Consider the following 18,188-nt stretch of genomic DNA (forward strand, 5'->3'; position numbering starts at 1 on the left):
AGGTAGTTATGACCAATATTATTATGTCCAATTTCCAGAGGAGAAAACTGAAGCTCAGAACAAAGAAGTGTCTTTCCCCTAATGACACACCTAGTTATTGGACCGCAGATACTCTCATAGTCCAGGACCTCTGTCCACTGTACCAGGAGGCATCTCAGGCCAAGGAAGGAGAGCATACAGAGAAGGGGGTGAGACTCACCATAGTTCTATCTGTGGCTGAGGCACCCAGAGAAGCAAATTTCTGCAAAGAGAAGGGTGAAGAGGCCAGAGTCAGGTTTATCAAGGGCCCAAGAGGAAGAAACAAGCAGGGAAAGGACAGGCTCTGAGGAGGTTCACTGGACATGTTCAGGAGAAAGAGGCAACCCAAGGCTTACCTTCTTGCCTTCGGCCTTTTGGCCAAGCTTCCCCGAGGAAGGCAGTGTGGAGACGGTAAAATTATTGGGGTCTTCACAGTCTCGGATTTTGGATTCCTTTATCAGGGAGTCCAGTTTCTTCTTGGCGATGTTTTCCACTCGTTTCCGATTGGTGGAAGCCTGGACATAGTTGAGAATCTCAGTTACCTAGTGGATCGAGCTAATAGCGAGCATGCACATGGAACAGAATGGAAGCTGAGAATATAATTTCATTTTCTGTGTCTCTGTGTCGCTTTCCCCTGCCCCCATGACTAGAACAGTGCCTGGCACATAGTAGGTGCTTAATAAATATTTATTGATTAACTGTTTACCTGAATACCTATGAATTCCCCCAGTAGAAACATAAGCTCCCTGAGGACAGCAACTATTTAATTTCTGGTTTTGTGTTTCCTGTGTCCAGTAAAATGCCAGGCACATAGTAGGTGCTTAATGTTTATTGACTGACTAACTGCTTACTTGAGTACCTGTGAATTCCTCCAGTAGAAACACAAGCTCCCTGAGGATAGCAACTATTTAATTTCTGGTTTTGTGTTTCCTGTGTCCAGTAAAATGCCTGGCACATAGTAGGTGCTTAATGTTTATTGACTGACTAACTGCTTACTTGACTACCTGTGAATTCCTCCAGTAGGAATACAAGTTTCCTGAGGGTAGCAACTATTTAATTTCTGGTTTTATATTTCCTGTGTCCAGTAAAATGCCTGGCATATAGTAGGTATTCAGTAAATGCTTGCTGAAATGAATTGAGTTAGCCAGATACCAGGAGATGCTATGCTTTTGAAGCCAGGCACCTCTAGTTCCACATAAGAGGACTACTTTAACTTTCCCTGGTAAGGCAAGAAAAGGTCACCAATGGATTAGTCAATCACCTGACCCACCAGAATACTGAAAGTCTAGAGCCACCAAGGGCAGCTAAGTGGAGAAGTGGATAGAGCACTGGGCTTGAAATCTGGAAGGCTCATCTTCCTAAGTTCAAATCTGGTCTCAGACACTTAACCAGCTGTGTGACCCTGGACAAGTCATTTAACCCTGTTTGCCTCAGTTTTCTCATCTGGAGAATGAGCTGGAGAAGAAAATGACAAACCATTCCAGTATCTTTGCTAAGAAAACCCCAACTGGGGTCTTGGAGAGTCAGACATTACTGAAACAACTGAATAACAAGAACTGACAAATATTCCCCTATTGGGAGGACTGGAGATGCTGAAGTCAACAGGCATGACTGGTATTTAGCAATAGGGTAGCCCAGAGTTCGAAGGGACCCCTGAGGCCACGTGGCTTAAATGATGTAGTCTGGATAGACTAGGACCCTTTCTCCAGGGGAAGGAGGGTAGAAGGGTATACAACCAAGAGCCCATGAGGACAACCTCTGGTGTGAAAGGAATTCCGTTAACCCCTCTGTTTGTTTTTGTTGCACCTGCTGGTGATTAGTGTACTCAAAGGTTGCGTTACTCTAGATCTGTACATTTGTAAGAGGTTCATTTCCCTTCATTTGCCTTGATATAACATGACACAGATTCTACTTCCCTTGGGCTATTCCAAATGGGTCTAAGCAGACGGTCTAGGCTTAAACAATTTCCTGGGTTACAGTTACAGGTATGACTTCATTTCCCAGAAACACCAAAACTGAGACCCAAGGATGAGGAGCAAACATATGTCTCCTTGTGTCTTTTCCTATGAGTGGGTGTTCTGCTGCTGCTTAGTAGGTTATTTATAAACCTTGTAGTTATTTGGCCAGGAGGGGTTGGGGAAGGGAAGGCAGCAGGAATTCTGTGCTTCTGTTCTTGGAGATTAACATACCACACCCATTTCCCTCTAGAGGCAACTAGATAGCACATTGGATAGAGCTCTTGTGCCTGGAGTCAGGAAGATCTGAGTTCAAATCCAGTCTCAGATGTGTATTAGCTATGTGACCTTGGGCAAGTCATTTAACTTCATTCCTCCTCAGTTTCCTCATCTGTAAGATGGGGGTATAAATAGCACCTATCTCCTTAGGTTGTTATGAAGATAAAATGAAATAGTATTTGTAAAATGCTTTGCAAACATGAAAGTGTTACCTAAATGCTAGCCAAATTATGACATACATCATCTATGACATTATGCTCTGATAATCATATTACGATCGATGACTCATTGATTGAATCGGGGCTGGTTGCCCCTTCCTGGAGGCTTTCCAGCTTCCATAAATAACCAGATGTGATTTGACCAGAGCAGAGAAGAGCAGCCTTCATCCCTTCCTTTGTGACCTGACTTCCTAGCTCCTGAGTCTCCACTGGCTGGCAGTAAGGGATACAGAGGTCTGTTTTCTCTTGGAACACACAACTCACAATGGATTTAAGAAAAGAAGTTAAATCACCCTCAGGCAGTTTGGTTTTTAATTTTGAGAAATTCACACTGAGCTATCCTAACCCAATTCCGAATACTCCCTGCCAGCTCTCAAACAACTGGGAGGAGGCCCGTTCCTGGGGAGTTTTCCCCTATAATTGTCATCCCATTTCATTGGCCCTCAGGGGATAATAAAATCCACAGTGACTCAGAGTGGAGCTGTAAGACTTTAATCACAGAACACTGTATGACTTCGGAAATAGCCAAACAATTTGTTTTCCCTGGTTCCTGCAAAGGTTTAAACAGTCATTCTCCCCTCAGGACCATAAAGAAAACTCCTGACTTCTCAATCTCTTTCATAAAGCTGCCCAGCCCCCATCCAGAAGAGGTACATACAGTGACAGAGAGACACCCCACTTGAGAACTCCAGTGAGTGAAGAAAGATTGGGCCACCAAGGCACCTACCGATGTTTTATTGCAAGTAATAATCACCAGCTATAAAAGGTAGGCAACGGGATGGACTCCCTGCTCTTAAGACAGCTGGTTCTCTCAGGCTGGGCTACTTTTGATTTTATCTTTTAACTCTTCCAGTGTCTCGGAGGAGAGAGGTTGTCGTACCATTTCCCAGAAGCGGGAAAGGAGACAGTGGATGACACGGAGATGACCCCACTCCGCAGCCTGGGTGCCAGCTGCCTAGAGGAGAGAGGGCTGGGGAGGGAGAGGAGAGCTGTTTTCTGCCCTCTTCTCTCTCTCATCTCTCATCCCCTGCACAGCTGCCAAAGGGACATTCTCAAAGCCGATACTGTTCCTGAGCTCAATCGACGTCGGTAGCTCCCGCTAACTTCCAGGATCAAAGATAAATAAATTCCTCTATGTGTCACTGAAAGCCCTTTACAACGTGGCTGCGAGCTGAATTTCCAGGATTATGATACATTTTCCTTTCATGAAGAAGGAAGTGTCGCGATGGTTAGATTGTCAGACTTGGGAGCCAGGAAGACTCAAGTTCAAGTCCTGCCTCAGACACTTATTAGCTGTGGGGTCCTGAGTTAATCGTTTAACCTCGTTCAGCCTCAGTTTCCTAATTGGTGAAATGGGGGCAGTGATAGCACCCATCTTCCAGGGTGGTTGTGAGAATCAAATGAGAAAACATAATGTGAAGCAAACCTTAAAGCGTTGTGCAAATGCTAGTTACTGTTGCTGTTGTTAACGGTCCACCCGCATTAGCCTTCCTGCTGTTCCTCACACATGACCTTCAATCTCTCACTTATGAGCCTTTGCACAGGCTGTTCCCCCATGCCTGGTACACACTCTTTCCCCACCTGACTCTTTGAATTCCCTAGTTTCTTTCAAACATCAGTCCCAATGCTACATGTAGGCATTCTCCTTTGCCCCAGTCTCAATTACATTGTATTTCTTTTTTGTATACTTATAAGTGTAGACATTTCCTCCAACAGAATGGGTAGGAATTGTTTCTCCCTCCCTCCCCTCTCTCCTTCCCTCCCTCCCTCCATCCATCCCTCGCTGTCTGTGTCTGTCTCTCTCTCTGTCTCTCTCTCTCTCTCTCTCTCTCTCATTTTGATTGTATCCCTAGTACCTAGTACAATGCCTAGTTCATAGAATACCCTCCACAAATGCTTGTGGGTTACTTGATTCAAGTATTCAAAGAATTGATAAGTGAAGGAAGGATTCAATTAATCCTATTAGGTCCAAGAGGCTGGAATCAAGGGCAACAGGGGAAAGTGGTAAAGAGGCTGACGTCCCAAAGGAAAAAGGGAGGGGAAGGATGGAAAGAAGGAAGAAAAGAAAGAGGGAAGGGTGGGGATTGAAGTGAGGGAAGGAAGGAAGGAGGAAAGGGGGATTGGGGATAGAGGGAGTAAGGGAGGAAGGAAGAGGGAAGGAAAGAAGGGAGGAAGGAAGGAATGGAGGAAGGGAGGGAGTAAGGAAGAGGGAAGGAAGGAAGGAAGCGGGGGGGAGGGAGGGAGGAAGGAAGGAAGGGGTTGGGGGGAGCATGGTATGATGAAAAGATTGCTTGACCTAGAGTCAGAGGACCTGGTTCTACCAATTATTAGCAATGTGACCCTGGGCAACCTTCAGGGTGTAGTAAAAGGTAGTCAATAGAGAACTAGATTTGGAGACAGGAAAACCTGAGTTCCAAGGCTATCTCAAAAACTATCTGTACGGTCCTGGACAAGTCACTTAACATCTCCCAGCCTCAGTTTCCACCTCTGTAAAATGAAGGGCTTGTACTCAGTCTGACAGCCTCTAAAGTTGCTTCCACAAATACATGATCCCTCTCAAACCTCAAAAACCAATAAGTACTTTTATTAAGCATCTACTGTGTTCCAGGCACTGGGGATACAAAAACAAAAGTCAGTCTCTGACCTCAAGGAGCTTACATGCTGATAAACCTGACATAGACTGAGCAAACACCTTATCCTGAGACAATCCAATTGGGTAAGCTGGTGTCTCCAAAGCATCCATGTCCATCCCAGGGCAGGGAAACAGTGTAGTAAAACCACTGGCAATGGAGTCTGGAGTCCCCAGGTTGAAATCCTGTCTCTGGGGCTTAATACTTATGCAACCCTGGGCAAGTCACTGAGCCTCAGTTTCCTCATTGTAAAATGAGAAGGTTGGACTAAGGTACCTTCCAACTCTATGACCCAAAGGGAACTTTGGAGCAAGGCATGCCCTGCAGGGAGAATATTCTAGCAGATATGGCTTGGGATGCCCAGGCTGTGCGTGGGTTAGCTGGAGTTGATCTGCTCTTCCTCACCCCAGCATCAAATCTATTTACAGGGCTTCACAAGAACATTTCCCTTTGAACAGTGCCATCCTGCTGGTTAAAAGATCTTCCACCCAGCAAGCCCCTTCCACCCTCCCAGCTATTTTTAGCCTCCTTTCCTGACTTCTGAACTTCAAGTGGGAGTCCCATATGTCATCTCTTGAGGATGCTGCTACTCTGTTCATCTCTTCTGGCTGTTGCTACTTCCTGGGCTCCAGTCAACTTTGCATGCCTCCTGAACCCAATGAGAATGGGAGCTGAGGTTCATGGCTGGTCTGAGGGACTCTGTGACTTACATCTCCATTCATGAGCTTGCAGTCATCATCGATTTCATCGGCGCTGTCCTCATCAGATACATCACCCTCTTCTGCATCTTCACTGATATTCGCTGGGAGTTTCTTTCCCTGGGGACCAAAAGGACAAAAAAATTGGGTGTCAGATGGTGAGATTAAATAAACCAAGAAGAGAAGGATGAAGCAGGTGGGGGGAGCTTAGCGCCCTTGGCTACATCCACCCTCTTTTCTCCTAGGTTCTTTCTCCCGCCCAGGTTTTCCTGACACTGCCTTTTCCTGGTTCTTCTCTTCCCTGTCTGACTTCCCTGGGGGGGATATGGGCATTTTAGTCAACTTAACTGCATAATTCCAAAAGTGGTTGCATTGATTCACAAGCTCACCCACAATGTACTAGTGTGCTTATGTTGCCACAACTAACTGACTATTCCCACTTTTGGTTATCTTTGACAATTTTTAGGGTGTGAGCTGAAACCTCAGGGTTCTTTTTATGTGTATTTTTCTTAATAGTAGGGATTTGGAGCATTCTTTCCTATGATTGTTAACAGTTTGTGATCCTTCTTTTGAGAAGTTTGTTCACATACTGTGACCATTTCTTTATTAGAGTATGGATTTTGGTCATGTCTGTTAGTTGTTTAAGTATCTTGGTTACCAAATCTTATCTGAGAAATTTGATGCAAAGAGTAGCCCCCATTTCACTGCTTCTCTTCTAATTCCAGGTACATTATTTTTGTCTGTGCATGAGCTTTTCAGTTTCATGTAATCAAAATTGTCTATTTTTTTTGTAATTGCCTCTGTCTCTTGTTTGGTTAAGAATGCATCTCCGAACCCTGCCAACACAAGAACTAGTCATGGTTCAAGAAAATTCATGATGGGGTATACTACCCACATCCAGATAGAGAGGTGATTGGACTCAAGAGTGTAGACTGAGACATATATTTTTGGACATGATTACTGTGGGAATTTGCTTTGTTTGACTGCATATGTTTATAACAGGCTTTGTTTTTCTTGCTTTTTCAAGGACAGGAAAGGGAAGGTAGAAGGGAAAGAGTTTGGAGCTGAAAATAAAATAAAATTGAATTAAAAAACCAAAATACTAAATATCCCTCCTCCCCAAAGAATATTTTTCCTACCCATAGCTCTGGATCATGATCTAATTCACTTCTAATTTGGGGGCATGTTTTTTTTTAAATATTAAATTCACACATTAGTTTAGAATTTATTGTAGAATATGTTGGTCTAAACTTAATTTCTGCCAGACTGTCTTCCAGCACACCAACTTCCTTTTGGACATAACTGGATGTCTTGTGGGCATCTCAAGGTTACCATGTTTAAAATCGAATCCATCACCTTTCCCTGTTAACTGTCTCCTTTTTCAAAGTTCTTTTTATCTGTTGAGAGCACCACCATTCTCCCAGTCACCCAGGCTCACAGCTGAACTGCCACTCCTGACTCCTTTTTGATACTTGGTCCACATAGCCTACCTTGCTGTTTATATCTTCCCGGCATCTCTCATATGTGTCCCCTTCTTTCCTCTGACACTGCCACCATCTTGTTGCAGACCTTCATCACTTTCATCATTATTGCAATAGCTTGCTGGTTCATCTCTCTGCCTCAAGCCCCTTCCCACTCCAATGGACCCTCCACTCATTGGTCAAAGTGATTCCCTCAGAGCATAGATTCATTGTGTCACCGTCCCAGCTTAAACTCCAGTGATTCCCTATTACCTCCAGAATAAAATCTAAAATGCTGTTTGGCATTTAAATCCCTTTGCAATCTGGCCTCTTCCTTCCCTTCCAGTCCTCTCACACCTTACTCCCTCCCAGGTGCCCTATAATCCAGTGACACTGGTTTCTTTACTATTCCTCACATGTGATACTCCACCTCCAATCTCCATGCTTTTGTATGGCTAGCCCTCATGCCTGGAATGCCCTCTCTCCTTGCTCCCACCTCCTGGCTTCCCTGGTCTCCTTCAAGACTCAATTCAAATCTTACTTTCATCAGGAGACCTTTCTTGGTTAGTTAGCCCCAAAGCCAGTGCCTCCCTCTGAAGTTACCTTCTACCTACTCTGTATATCATGTGTGTGTTTGTGTATAATACATATATACGAGAGAGAGAGAGAGAGAGAGAGAGAGAGAGAGAGAGAGAGAGAGAGAAAGAGAGAGAGAGAGAGAGAGAGAGAGAAATACACATGTTGTTGTTTGGGGTTTTCTTGGTTTGTCATTTCCTTCTCTGGCTCATTTTACAGCTGAGGAAACTGAGGCAAAAAGGGTTAGGTGACTTGCCCAGGCTCACGCAACTAGACATTGTTTGAGGCTGGATTTGAACTAGGTGAGTCTTCCTGATTCCAAGTCCAGCGCTCTATCCGCTGTGCCACGCATTGCCTTCCCCTTTAGAATATGAAGGCAGGAACCCCATTTTTGCCTTTCTTTCTATCTCTCCAGCACTTAGCACATGGCTTGGCGCATAGTAGGCACTTAACAACTGCTCACTGATGGACTGACACTTCCTAATGTATGACCCAAGGCAAGGCCCTTTCCCTCTGTTAGGGTCTTCAGTTTCTTCGTTTGTAAAATGAGAGGATGGACAGTTCATTTCCAAGGTCTTTTCCTCGTCTAAATCTGTGCTCCTAAATCAGATTTGCCAGTCCTCTGAGACCCGAGGATCTTTATCATCTATGGACTGTTGGACAGCCTCCCTAGCAATGCCCCCAAGGACACAGATTGTTAGCAGCAGAAGCCAGACCCAGCTTTGCCCTGCTCCTGGTCCCAGGTTTTTTTCTCCCACCAAGAGGGAAGAAGGAGAGATCATTCTGTAGTTGAGCTGTGACTCAGTTCCATTCAACTTTCCTGCTTTGTGGGACTGGCAGGGGAGCCCCAAGGGATGGCTCCAGATGGCTGGCTGTACAATTGTGGTCCTCAATCCTTTCCCTGCCTACTGAGAATAAGAGAGTGTGTCAGCCTACACTCTTCGCCTTCAGGACATAGCTTCAAAACTCTTCAGTGGCCATGGCCAGGGGCAGAGAAGAAGGTTGAATTCAAAGGCCAGAACTGCGTAAATCAGTGGCTAAGTGACTTTTCCTGGAAATGGACACTTCATTAGGGAGAGACAAGCCTATTCCAATGTTAGCAGCCAGAAGGGCCTCAGGGTTGCAGGAGCACAGACAGGCTCATCAGACTGTGTAGCATGAGGTCCCCCAGGGCTGTATCTGGACTGACTCCACCCTCACCAGCACCCAGGGCCTGGCAGGCACAAGATGATTAGATCAGAGATTCAGAGCGAAAAGGGACTGTACAGGCCATCTAGTTTTGTGGAAACCGAGATATAGAGAGGCTTGATTAGATTGTAAATTCCTCAACGGCAGGCATTGTCTTTTGCCTCTTTTTGTATCCACAGCACTTAGCACAGTGCCTGGCACATAGGAGTCACTTAATAAATATTTATTGAATTGAAGTGACTTGGTGGGGTCCCAGAAGTAGTGAGGAGCAAAGCTGGGACTCAAACTCAGATTCTTTGATCCCATATCTAGCCCTGTTTCCATGGTAACTTGTTGCTTCCAAGGCAGCTATGGTTTCTGAGAGGTTGCCTGGACTTCTTAGAGTACAGTGTCTGGCACACAGTAACTGCTTAATAAATGCTGTTATTTATTTGCTTACTCATTCATTCACTCGTTCATTCATTTATTCATCTATTCAATCATTCATTCATTCATTCCTTTATATATTTATTTAACGAGGCACTAAATGGAGCTGTGGATAGAACATTGGGTCTGGAATCAGGGAGACCTGAGTTCAAGTCATGTCTCAGACACTTGCTAGCTATGTGATCTTGGGCATCACTTAGCCTGTGTCTGACCTCAGTGGCTTCATCTGAAAAATGGGGTTAATAATAGCACCTACCTCCCAGGGTTTGCTGTGAGGATCAAACAAGATAAGAATTGTAAAGCGCTCACTTGAGCATGGCGCCTGGCACACTGTAAGTGCCGTACGAATGTTAACTATTATTGTTAGCTATTACTACTATTGAATGTGTCAAGGACATCTAGACCCATAGTAGTGTGGTATTATGGGAAAAGCAATGGATTTGGACCTGGATTCAAATCCCACTTATGCTACTCACTTACTCGAGTGCCCTTAACCTCTGATTCTCAATTGGTTCATCTTTAAATGAGGGGGTTAGTCGAGGTCATTGCTAAGGTAACTTTCAGCTTCAATTCTATGATCCCTGGGCTAGAAGGAACCTCAGGGATGATCTAGTCCAATCTCCTCATTTTACAGTTGGGGAAAGTGAGGCCCAGAATGCCCCAGGTTAAATTATTCAGCCAAGGTCACATTGGCAGAGCAAGAGGTATGATCATAGAACCTTAGATCTGGGAAGGATCACAAAGTTCAGTCCTCACTGGACCAGGAGTCTCCTAGACAACATTCCCAACAAAGATCATCTAAGGCTTGAGGCCTTCCAGTGATGGGGAAGTCCATTCCTCCAAGGGGGCCCATCCCACTTTTGGACAGCTCCAATTGGGAGGATGATTTTCCTCGAGTGGAACTGAAATCTGGAAGGTGGCAACTTGGAAAGAACATCGGATTCAGAGACAGTGGACCTTGGTTTGATGGCTAACTTTGGTATTTTCAATGTGAGTTAATTCATCTCTCTAGGGTCCAGTTTTCTCATCTCTAAAATGGGAAGTAGGGCACAGTGGCACAGTGGATAGAGCGTTGGGCCTGGTGTTAGGAGGACCCGAGTTTAAATGTGGCTGGCTGTCCAGTTACGGTCCTCAATCCTTTCCCTGCCTACTGAGAATAAGAGACCTACACTCTTCACCTTCAGGACACAGCTTCAAACTCTTCAGTGGCCAGGGCCACGGGCAGAGAAGAGGGTTCAATTCAAAGGCCAGACCTGCCTAAATCAGTGGCTAAGTGAGATACTTCCTAGCTGTGTGATCCTGGCCAAGTCCCTCAACCTTGGTTGCCTCAGTTTCCTTATTTGTAAAATGAGCTGGAAAAGGAAATGGTAAACTGCTCCAGTATTTCCTCCAAGAAAACCCAAAATGGGGTCACAAAGAGTCAGATATGACTGAAATAATTGAAAAATAAAAATGGAAGGTGGGCTGGACTCTGAGGTCTCTTCTAGCTGTAAGGCTAAAACCCTATTATTCTATGATTGCTGTGTGCCTCATCGTCCTCATCTGCCAGAACTAGATGATTTCCAAGGTCCCTTCCTTCTCTCAAGATAGAAAATTGCATTCTCAACATACACACTCAATCAGGTGTCTTACCCCACAAGAAAGTAGGGGGGAAGGAGATAAGAGTGGGGGTTGATAGAAGGGAGGGCAGATTGGGGGGGTGGTAATCAAAAGCAATCACTTTTGAAAAGGGACAGGGTCAAGGGAGGAAACTGAATAAAGGGGGACAGAATAGGATGGAGGGAAATATAGTAAGTCTTTCACAACATGACTATTATGGAAGTATTTTGCATAATGATACATGTATAACCTATATTGAATTGCTTGCATTCTCAAGGAGGGTGGGTGGGAGGGGAAGAGGGGAGAGAATGTGGAACTCAAAGTTCTAAAAACAAATGTTAAAAAAGTTGTTTTTACATGCAACTAGGCAATAAGATATACAGGCAATGGGGTATAGAAATCTATCTTGCCCTATAAGAAAGTAAGGGGAAAGGGGATGGGGGTGGGGAGGGCTGACTGGGGAAAGGGGCAATCAGAATATATGCCATCTTGGGGTGGGGGGAGGGTAAAAATGGGGAGAAAATTTGTAACTCAACATCTTATGGAAATCAATGTTGAAAACTAAAAATAAATTTTAAAAAATAAATTTAAAAAAGGAACTTGCATTCTCTGCATCAATTCAGGCTTCTGAGGCTAGGTCAAACCTAGAACCAAACCCTGTATCTAGAGTTCTGGGCCAGGGCACTTTCCCTAAGATCACACTGCTTCTGACAGTGTAAATCCTCCTTCTGTCATTCTCCCAGCCCAGGGGTGTGCTGGAGCTGAACCGTACAGGTTTCTGAGAACCAGTTGTTAAATTTTCAGTGTGAGCATTTACAACCCAGAAATTAGCAACTTCTCCAAATCAGGACTTGTTGATTGTCTAGGACTTTAAAAAGTTTTGGAGAAAATGTGAAAAATGCATATTAAACATGAAAACGCACCTGCATTTTCAGAGAGCGTTTACCAGCATACCCCTGCCCCAACCTACACAGGAAGCTAGACGAGGCACATATGAGTCTGAAAGCCAAACCTCTTCCTCTCCAGCCATGACTGACAAATCACAGCAACATAGATTTATTTTTTAATTAGTATTTTTTTTCAACTGCTTGCAAAGACAATTTTTTTTTGGAGGGGGGAAGGCAGGGCAATTGGGGTTAAGTGACTTGCCCAAGGTCACACAGCTAGTTAGTGTGTCAAGTATCTGAGGTCAGATTTGAACTCAGGTCCTCCTGACTCCAGGGCCAGTGCTCTACTCACTGTGCCACCTAGCCACCCTTTCTTTTTATTTTATTTTTTTTAAATTTTTTTGCAAAGACAATTTTTAACAGACATTAAAAATTTTTGCGTTCTAAATTTTCTCCCTCCCCTCCTCCCTCCCTAAATGCTCCCTAAGCAATAGGTTATATAGGAACATAGATTTAGAATTGGAAGAGAGACCTTAGAAATCCTTCCATTTTATAGATGAGGCTGAAAAAGCTTCAATGACTCACATAGGGTCACAGGTAGTAAGGGTCTGGGACAAGATTCGAACTCAGGTCTTCCTGATGCCATCACTAGTACTTTATTCATTATGTCATTTGGCCTCCCAGAGTTCTAACCTTCTGCTGGACATCTCTACTCAGCCCTGTTGGCATCTCAAAGTCAAGATAACCAAATTAAAAACCTGTCAACCTCCCTCCAAATGCCCATCCTCATTTTGAACACCTTTGTTTCTGGCATGAGCGCCACCAGTCATTCATGTTTGAAAACTTGAAATCATTCATGAAATACAGAAAAACTGTCACCTTCTTATTACTGGAAGGTGTACCTGTCTCTATTAAGATTATTAATCTTAATATATTAATTGCTTTAGTTGTTTTTGAGTCTGTGGTCCATTAAAACACAAGATCATTTTCAGACCTCAAGGAGATGACTAGGAGGAATCCATGGCCCTCCCCCAGGCCCCCAGGCAGTAGGCTACCATCCCAGGATGTCCAGACCAGGCAGGGCCTTTACCTTCACTAAGATCTTGCCTTTCAGCTTCTCAGGAGATGGCAGAGTGGTTGAGTCTTCCTCACTGCTCACTGTTGACAAGTCCAGTTTGTCCCCTAAGATGTCAGTCAGGTACTGCGCCATCTTCTTCTGCTGAAGCACACTGCAGTGGTTCTCAATGGATAGGATCACGGGGTACCTGGGAGGAAGGGGAGGAAGAGGGGCATGTGAGAAGAGGAGCTGGCTCAGAGAACTAGGGGCAGCTGCTGGACCCAGGCACTCAGGAACAGGAGAGAGAAAGGCGCCTTTGTCAGGAAACTGATACAAAAGGAGGCCAGAGGACTCTGGGAGTGATCTGGGCAGATGAGGTTCTGGCAGTGATTACAAGCCTTTTTGACAGGAAGACCTGAGTTCCAATCTTGTCCCAGCCCCTTACTGCCTGTGTGACCCTATGTGAGTTATTGAAGCTTTTTCAGCCTCATCTATAAATAAAGGGACTGGACTACGTGGCTTCTAAGGTCTCCCTTCCAATTCTAAAACTATGTTTCTGTACAACCCATATCAAATTGCTTACCATTTAGGGTGGGAGGAGGGGAAGGAGAAAAATGTGGAACTCAACATTTTTTAAATGAATATTAAAAATTATCTTTACATGTAATTGGAAAAAAATACTATTTAAAATTTTCCTAGACATCTGAAAACAATCTGGTGCTTTTAATGGACCACAGACTCAATAGTTGTGGGAGTCATAACAAAAAAACTAAAGAGATTACTATAATAGTCTCAGTGTACATGTTTGAGAGTGGGAGGGGGAAGGAGAGAAGCTGAAGAGGATTGAGGCGGGGAGGTGCACAGAGAGAGAGAGAAAGGAGAAAGAAGAGAAAAGGAAGGAGAAAGAGAGAGGGGGAGGGAGAAGGGGAGAGAGTGGGGGAAGAAGAAAAAAAAGAGAGAGGAGAACAAAGGAGGAGGGAGGAAGAAAGGAAGGAAGGAAGGAAGGAAGAAAGAATGAATGAAAGAAAGAAAGGGAAGAGGAGGAGAGAGATGGAGGGAGATAGGGGAAAATGAGGAAAAAAGGAAAAGAAAAGGAAAAGATGAGAGAGGGAAAAGAGGAGAAGGGAGCAAAGAATAGGAGAGATGGGGGGAAGAGGATAAGAGAGGGAGGGAAAGGAATACACAGAAGGAGGGTGGGAGAGAGGAAGAGAGAGAGGGGAAAGGAGGAGGGAAGGAGAACAGAGAAGATGGGAGCAGGAGAGGAAGAGATAAGAAAGGAAGGAAGGGAAGACTGAGAGAGAGAAGCAAAGTGAGCAGGAAGATAGACAAGCCAGAAAGAACATGAGAGCCCAACACTACAATTAATCAATTAAAAAGCATTTATTAACTACCTACTATGTGCAGGCAAGCAAGAGTGACAGGATACCTGGATCATACATTCAGAGTGATAAGGATCCTTTTAGTCATCCTAGACAACCTGTAGTTTAGCTGGAGTGTGTGTGTGTGTGTGTGTGTGTGTGTGTGTGTGTGTGTGTGTGTGTCCACATGCCTCTCTTTCTGTCTCTCTCTCTGTCTGTCTCTCCCTCCCCCTCCCTTCCTCCCTCCCTCCTCCCTCTCTCCCTCTCTCCCTTCCCTCCTTCCCTCCCCCTTCTCTTCTTCCCTCCCTCCTCTTTCTCTCTCTCCCTCCCCCTTCCCTCCCCTTCTCTCCCTCCTCTTTCCCTCCCCCCTTCCCTCCCCCTTTCTCTCTCTCTCTCTCTCTCTCTCTCTCTCTCTCTGTATGTACATATATATATATATATATATATATATATATATATATATATATATATATATATATATATATATATATATATATATATATATATATATATATATATATATATATATATAGTTATAGTATGAAGTGTGGCAGACAGGAGTGTTTGAGGCAGATGGAGCAAGCAGGATGCAGGATATGAGATAAGATGCAGGACGTGACCAGCCAGAAAAGCCATCAAAGAAGACTGTGAAGCTCCCTGGCCTTGGGACTCACAGGTGTGATTTCTCCAAGTGCCACCAATTAACCCGACACTCCCACCCCCCCCCCCTTTCCCATTCTCTTGGCTTATCTGTCTGGACCGTGTGATGCCCTGGAGTAGTCCTCCCCTCCTTTTGCTTATCTGGCTGATAAGGCACCTCCGGATTACCTGATTTTCCCAGGCTTTCTCCATCCCCCCAAACTGTATTTAAATCAAGACTCCTAACCTAATTGCTCTGTTTCTCTCATGGCGGCCCCTTGGGTGGGTCATGCCAATAAATGCCTTTCTTCAACTTGGAGACAGTCCCAGGGAATTCTTTCAGGACACTAGGACCCGCACGTCTATTCCTCAACATATATATTTCCAAGGTAATACTTGAACCTCCCTGATTCCCAGGCCAGCCCCCTTCTCCATAGACGCAGCACACATGCCACAGTGCTCCAAGTTAGCAAGACTTGAAGTCGGCAAGACCTAAATTCTAATCCCGCCTCAGACTCTTACTAGCTGTAGGCTCCCGGGGCAAATACTTCTCTGTTCCTCAGTTACCCCATCTGTAAAATGAGGATACCACCAGCCCCTGCCTCCCAGGCACAAATGAGATGAAGTGTGGGAAGCACTCTACAGACTTGTAAACTCTGGAAATATCAGTTGCTGTTGCTATTACAATTCACGGTCTCCCAGCAGAAGCTATCATTGTAATCAAATTATTATGTAGACATTCTTATGATAGCAATGAATGGTGCCGAACTTTAAACACCTTCTTCAGAATCGTTCCAGCCCATTGCCGTCTCATCTGCTCTATTAACCATTTAAGAGCCCACTTAAGTGGGACAAGTCCGCTTGACGACATTAAGCTCCTGCTGGGGGTGGGGACCCCTGTAACTCCCAGGCAATGACCAAATGCTACATCTATTAACCTTTCCTCAATCCTAACCCCCTCTGCAGCCTTTGACATTGTCATCACCCTCTTCTCCTTCAGGACCCCCCCACCATGCCTGGTTCTCCTCCTACCTGGCTGACCACTCCTTCTTGGTCTCCTTTGCTGGCTCTTCCTCAACATGTCTATTAATGAGGAGTGTCTCCCCCTACCCCCAGGCTCTGTCCTGGACCCATTTCTCTTCTCCCTTTATGTTATTTCACTAGGTGATCTCATCTGCTCCCGAGGACTCCATTATCCTCTCTCTGCTGCCGATTCTTAAATCTCCTTACCCAGAGACTTAACCTCTCTCCTGAACTCCAGCCTCAAATCTCCAATTGTCTATTGGACCTAATGAACTCGATATTCTGTAGACATCTTAATCTCAACATATCCAAAAGGGTACTTACTCATTCATCTCCCCTCTCTTCCCCCCAGCCCAAGCCCTCCCCTCTTCCTAACTTCCCTATTCATGTGGAGGATACCATCATCTCTTCAGTCACCCAGGCTCATAACCCAGGCTTCATTCTCGACTCCTCTCTGTTTCTCACCTCTCATAGCAAATCTGTTGCCAATGGCCAGCCATTTGTAACTTTGCAACATCTCTTGATGGCTGCTAGGTGGCACTGTAGTGCATAGAGTGCCTGGCCTGTAGTCGGGATGACTCATCTTCCTGAGTTCAAATTTGACCACAGACATTTACTATCTATGTGACCCTGGGCAAGTCACTTAATTCTGCCTTGGTTTCCTCATTTGTAAAGTGAGCTGGAGAAGCAAATGGCAAACCACTCCAGTATCCTTGCCAAGAAAACCCCAAATGGGGTCATGAAGAGTCAGACATGACTGGGAAAAAAATGATTGAACAGCATCTCTTAAAAATGCCCTCCCTTCCTCCTGACATTGCCCCTACACTGGTGAAGACTCTCATTACCTCACACCTGGACTATTACTATAGTTGCTAGGGTTCTCTCCCCAGTCCAATCCATCCTCCTCTCAGCCACCAAAGTGAGTGTCCTCAAGTGGGGTGGGGGGTCTGATCATGTCACCTCCCTTACTCAATAGACTCCATGGCTCCCTATCACCTCCAGGATCAAATACAAAATGCTCTGTTTGTTCTTCAGAGCCCTTCATCCCCTGCCCCCTGCTACCTTTCCAGGCTTCTCACACCTAATTCTCTTCCCTATAACCTTCGATCCAGTGACACTGGCTTCCCTGGTGATCTCCAAAAAGGTCACTCCATGGCTTTGCCCAGGCTGTCATCCTTACCTGGAATGCTCTCCCTCCTCACCTCTGCTTTTAAGAATCTCTCATTTCTCTCAAAGCTCACCTCAATACCACCTGAAGCATCTTCCCTGATCCCCCAGCCTCTAGTCCCTTCTCCCTGAAATTATCTTATATTTGCTTTGCATTTGTTTTATAAGTTATTATATCAGTTGTTGTTGCATTCCCTGATAGAATGATAACAGCTAATAGTTACCAATGAATAATATTAATGTTATTAATAGAATAACAGCTAACACTTTGCTGTTATCTATTTTAATATTATCTCCGTTGATCCTCACAACAACCCTGGGAGGTAGGTGTTTTATTATCCCTGTTCCACAGTTATGGTGTTTTATTATCCCCATTTCACGGTTGTAGAAGCAAGTGTGAATTGCTCACACTTGCACTGGCAGTGAACATCTGAGGCTGGATTTGAACTCAGGTCTTCCCAACTTCAGTGTTCCACCTTTCTGCCTCCTTGTGGATGGGGAATATTTCACTTTTGTCTCGGTTTCCCTAGCCCAAAGCACAAAGTTCCAGAGATGTTGGTCTCTTTGCTGTTCCTTGAATACAGCACTCTATCTCCTGACTCTGTGCCTGTCCACCATGCTTGGAATGCCTTCCTCCCCATCATCTCCCCCTCCTGACTTCCCTTACTTCCTTCACAACTCAGCTTCAATCCCACCTTCTTTGAAGGGCCTTTTCCATCCCCTTCCTCTTCCACTGCTGGTATCACCTTCCATTTTCTCTCCAGGTATCCCGTATGTACCAAGTTATTTACATGGCACCTCTCTCATTAGAATCTGAGCCCTTGAGGGCAGGGACCCCTTTTGTGCCTTTTTTTGCAACCTCTTCATTTAGCACAGTACCTGGCACATAGTAGGTGCTTAATAAATGCTTCTTGGTTGACTGATAACCTGGCACGAAGTCAGTGCTAAATAATTGCTCGTTGGATTCAATCATGGGCTCTCCAGTCCTTGTCTGTCACAGAGATTCAGAG

General features: G+C 44.9%; 1 protein-coding gene across 1 annotated transcript in view; it reads right to left on the minus strand.

The window, feature by feature from the left end:
- PLCH2 (phospholipase C eta 2) overlaps positions 1-18,188 on the minus strand; it is a 303,179-nt gene that overhangs the window by 48,215 nt on the left and 236,776 nt on the right. Inside the window, exons 9-12 of the mRNA XM_036747264.1 lie at positions 13,025-13,199; positions 5,811-5,918; positions 375-533; positions 200-241 (exon numbers count right to left, since the gene is read on the minus strand). Coding sequence (XP_036603159.1) covers positions 200-241; positions 375-533; positions 5,811-5,918; positions 13,025-13,199 — 484 coding nt within the window. The remainder of the gene's footprint in view (positions 1-199; positions 242-374; positions 534-5,810; positions 5,919-13,024; positions 13,200-18,188) is intronic.

The sequence above is a fragment of the Trichosurus vulpecula genome, chromosome 2, assembly GCF_011100635.1.
Source record: "Trichosurus vulpecula isolate mTriVul1 chromosome 2, mTriVul1.pri, whole genome shotgun sequence".
Taxonomy (NCBI): Eukaryota; Metazoa; Chordata; class Mammalia; order Diprotodontia; family Phalangeridae; genus Trichosurus; species Trichosurus vulpecula.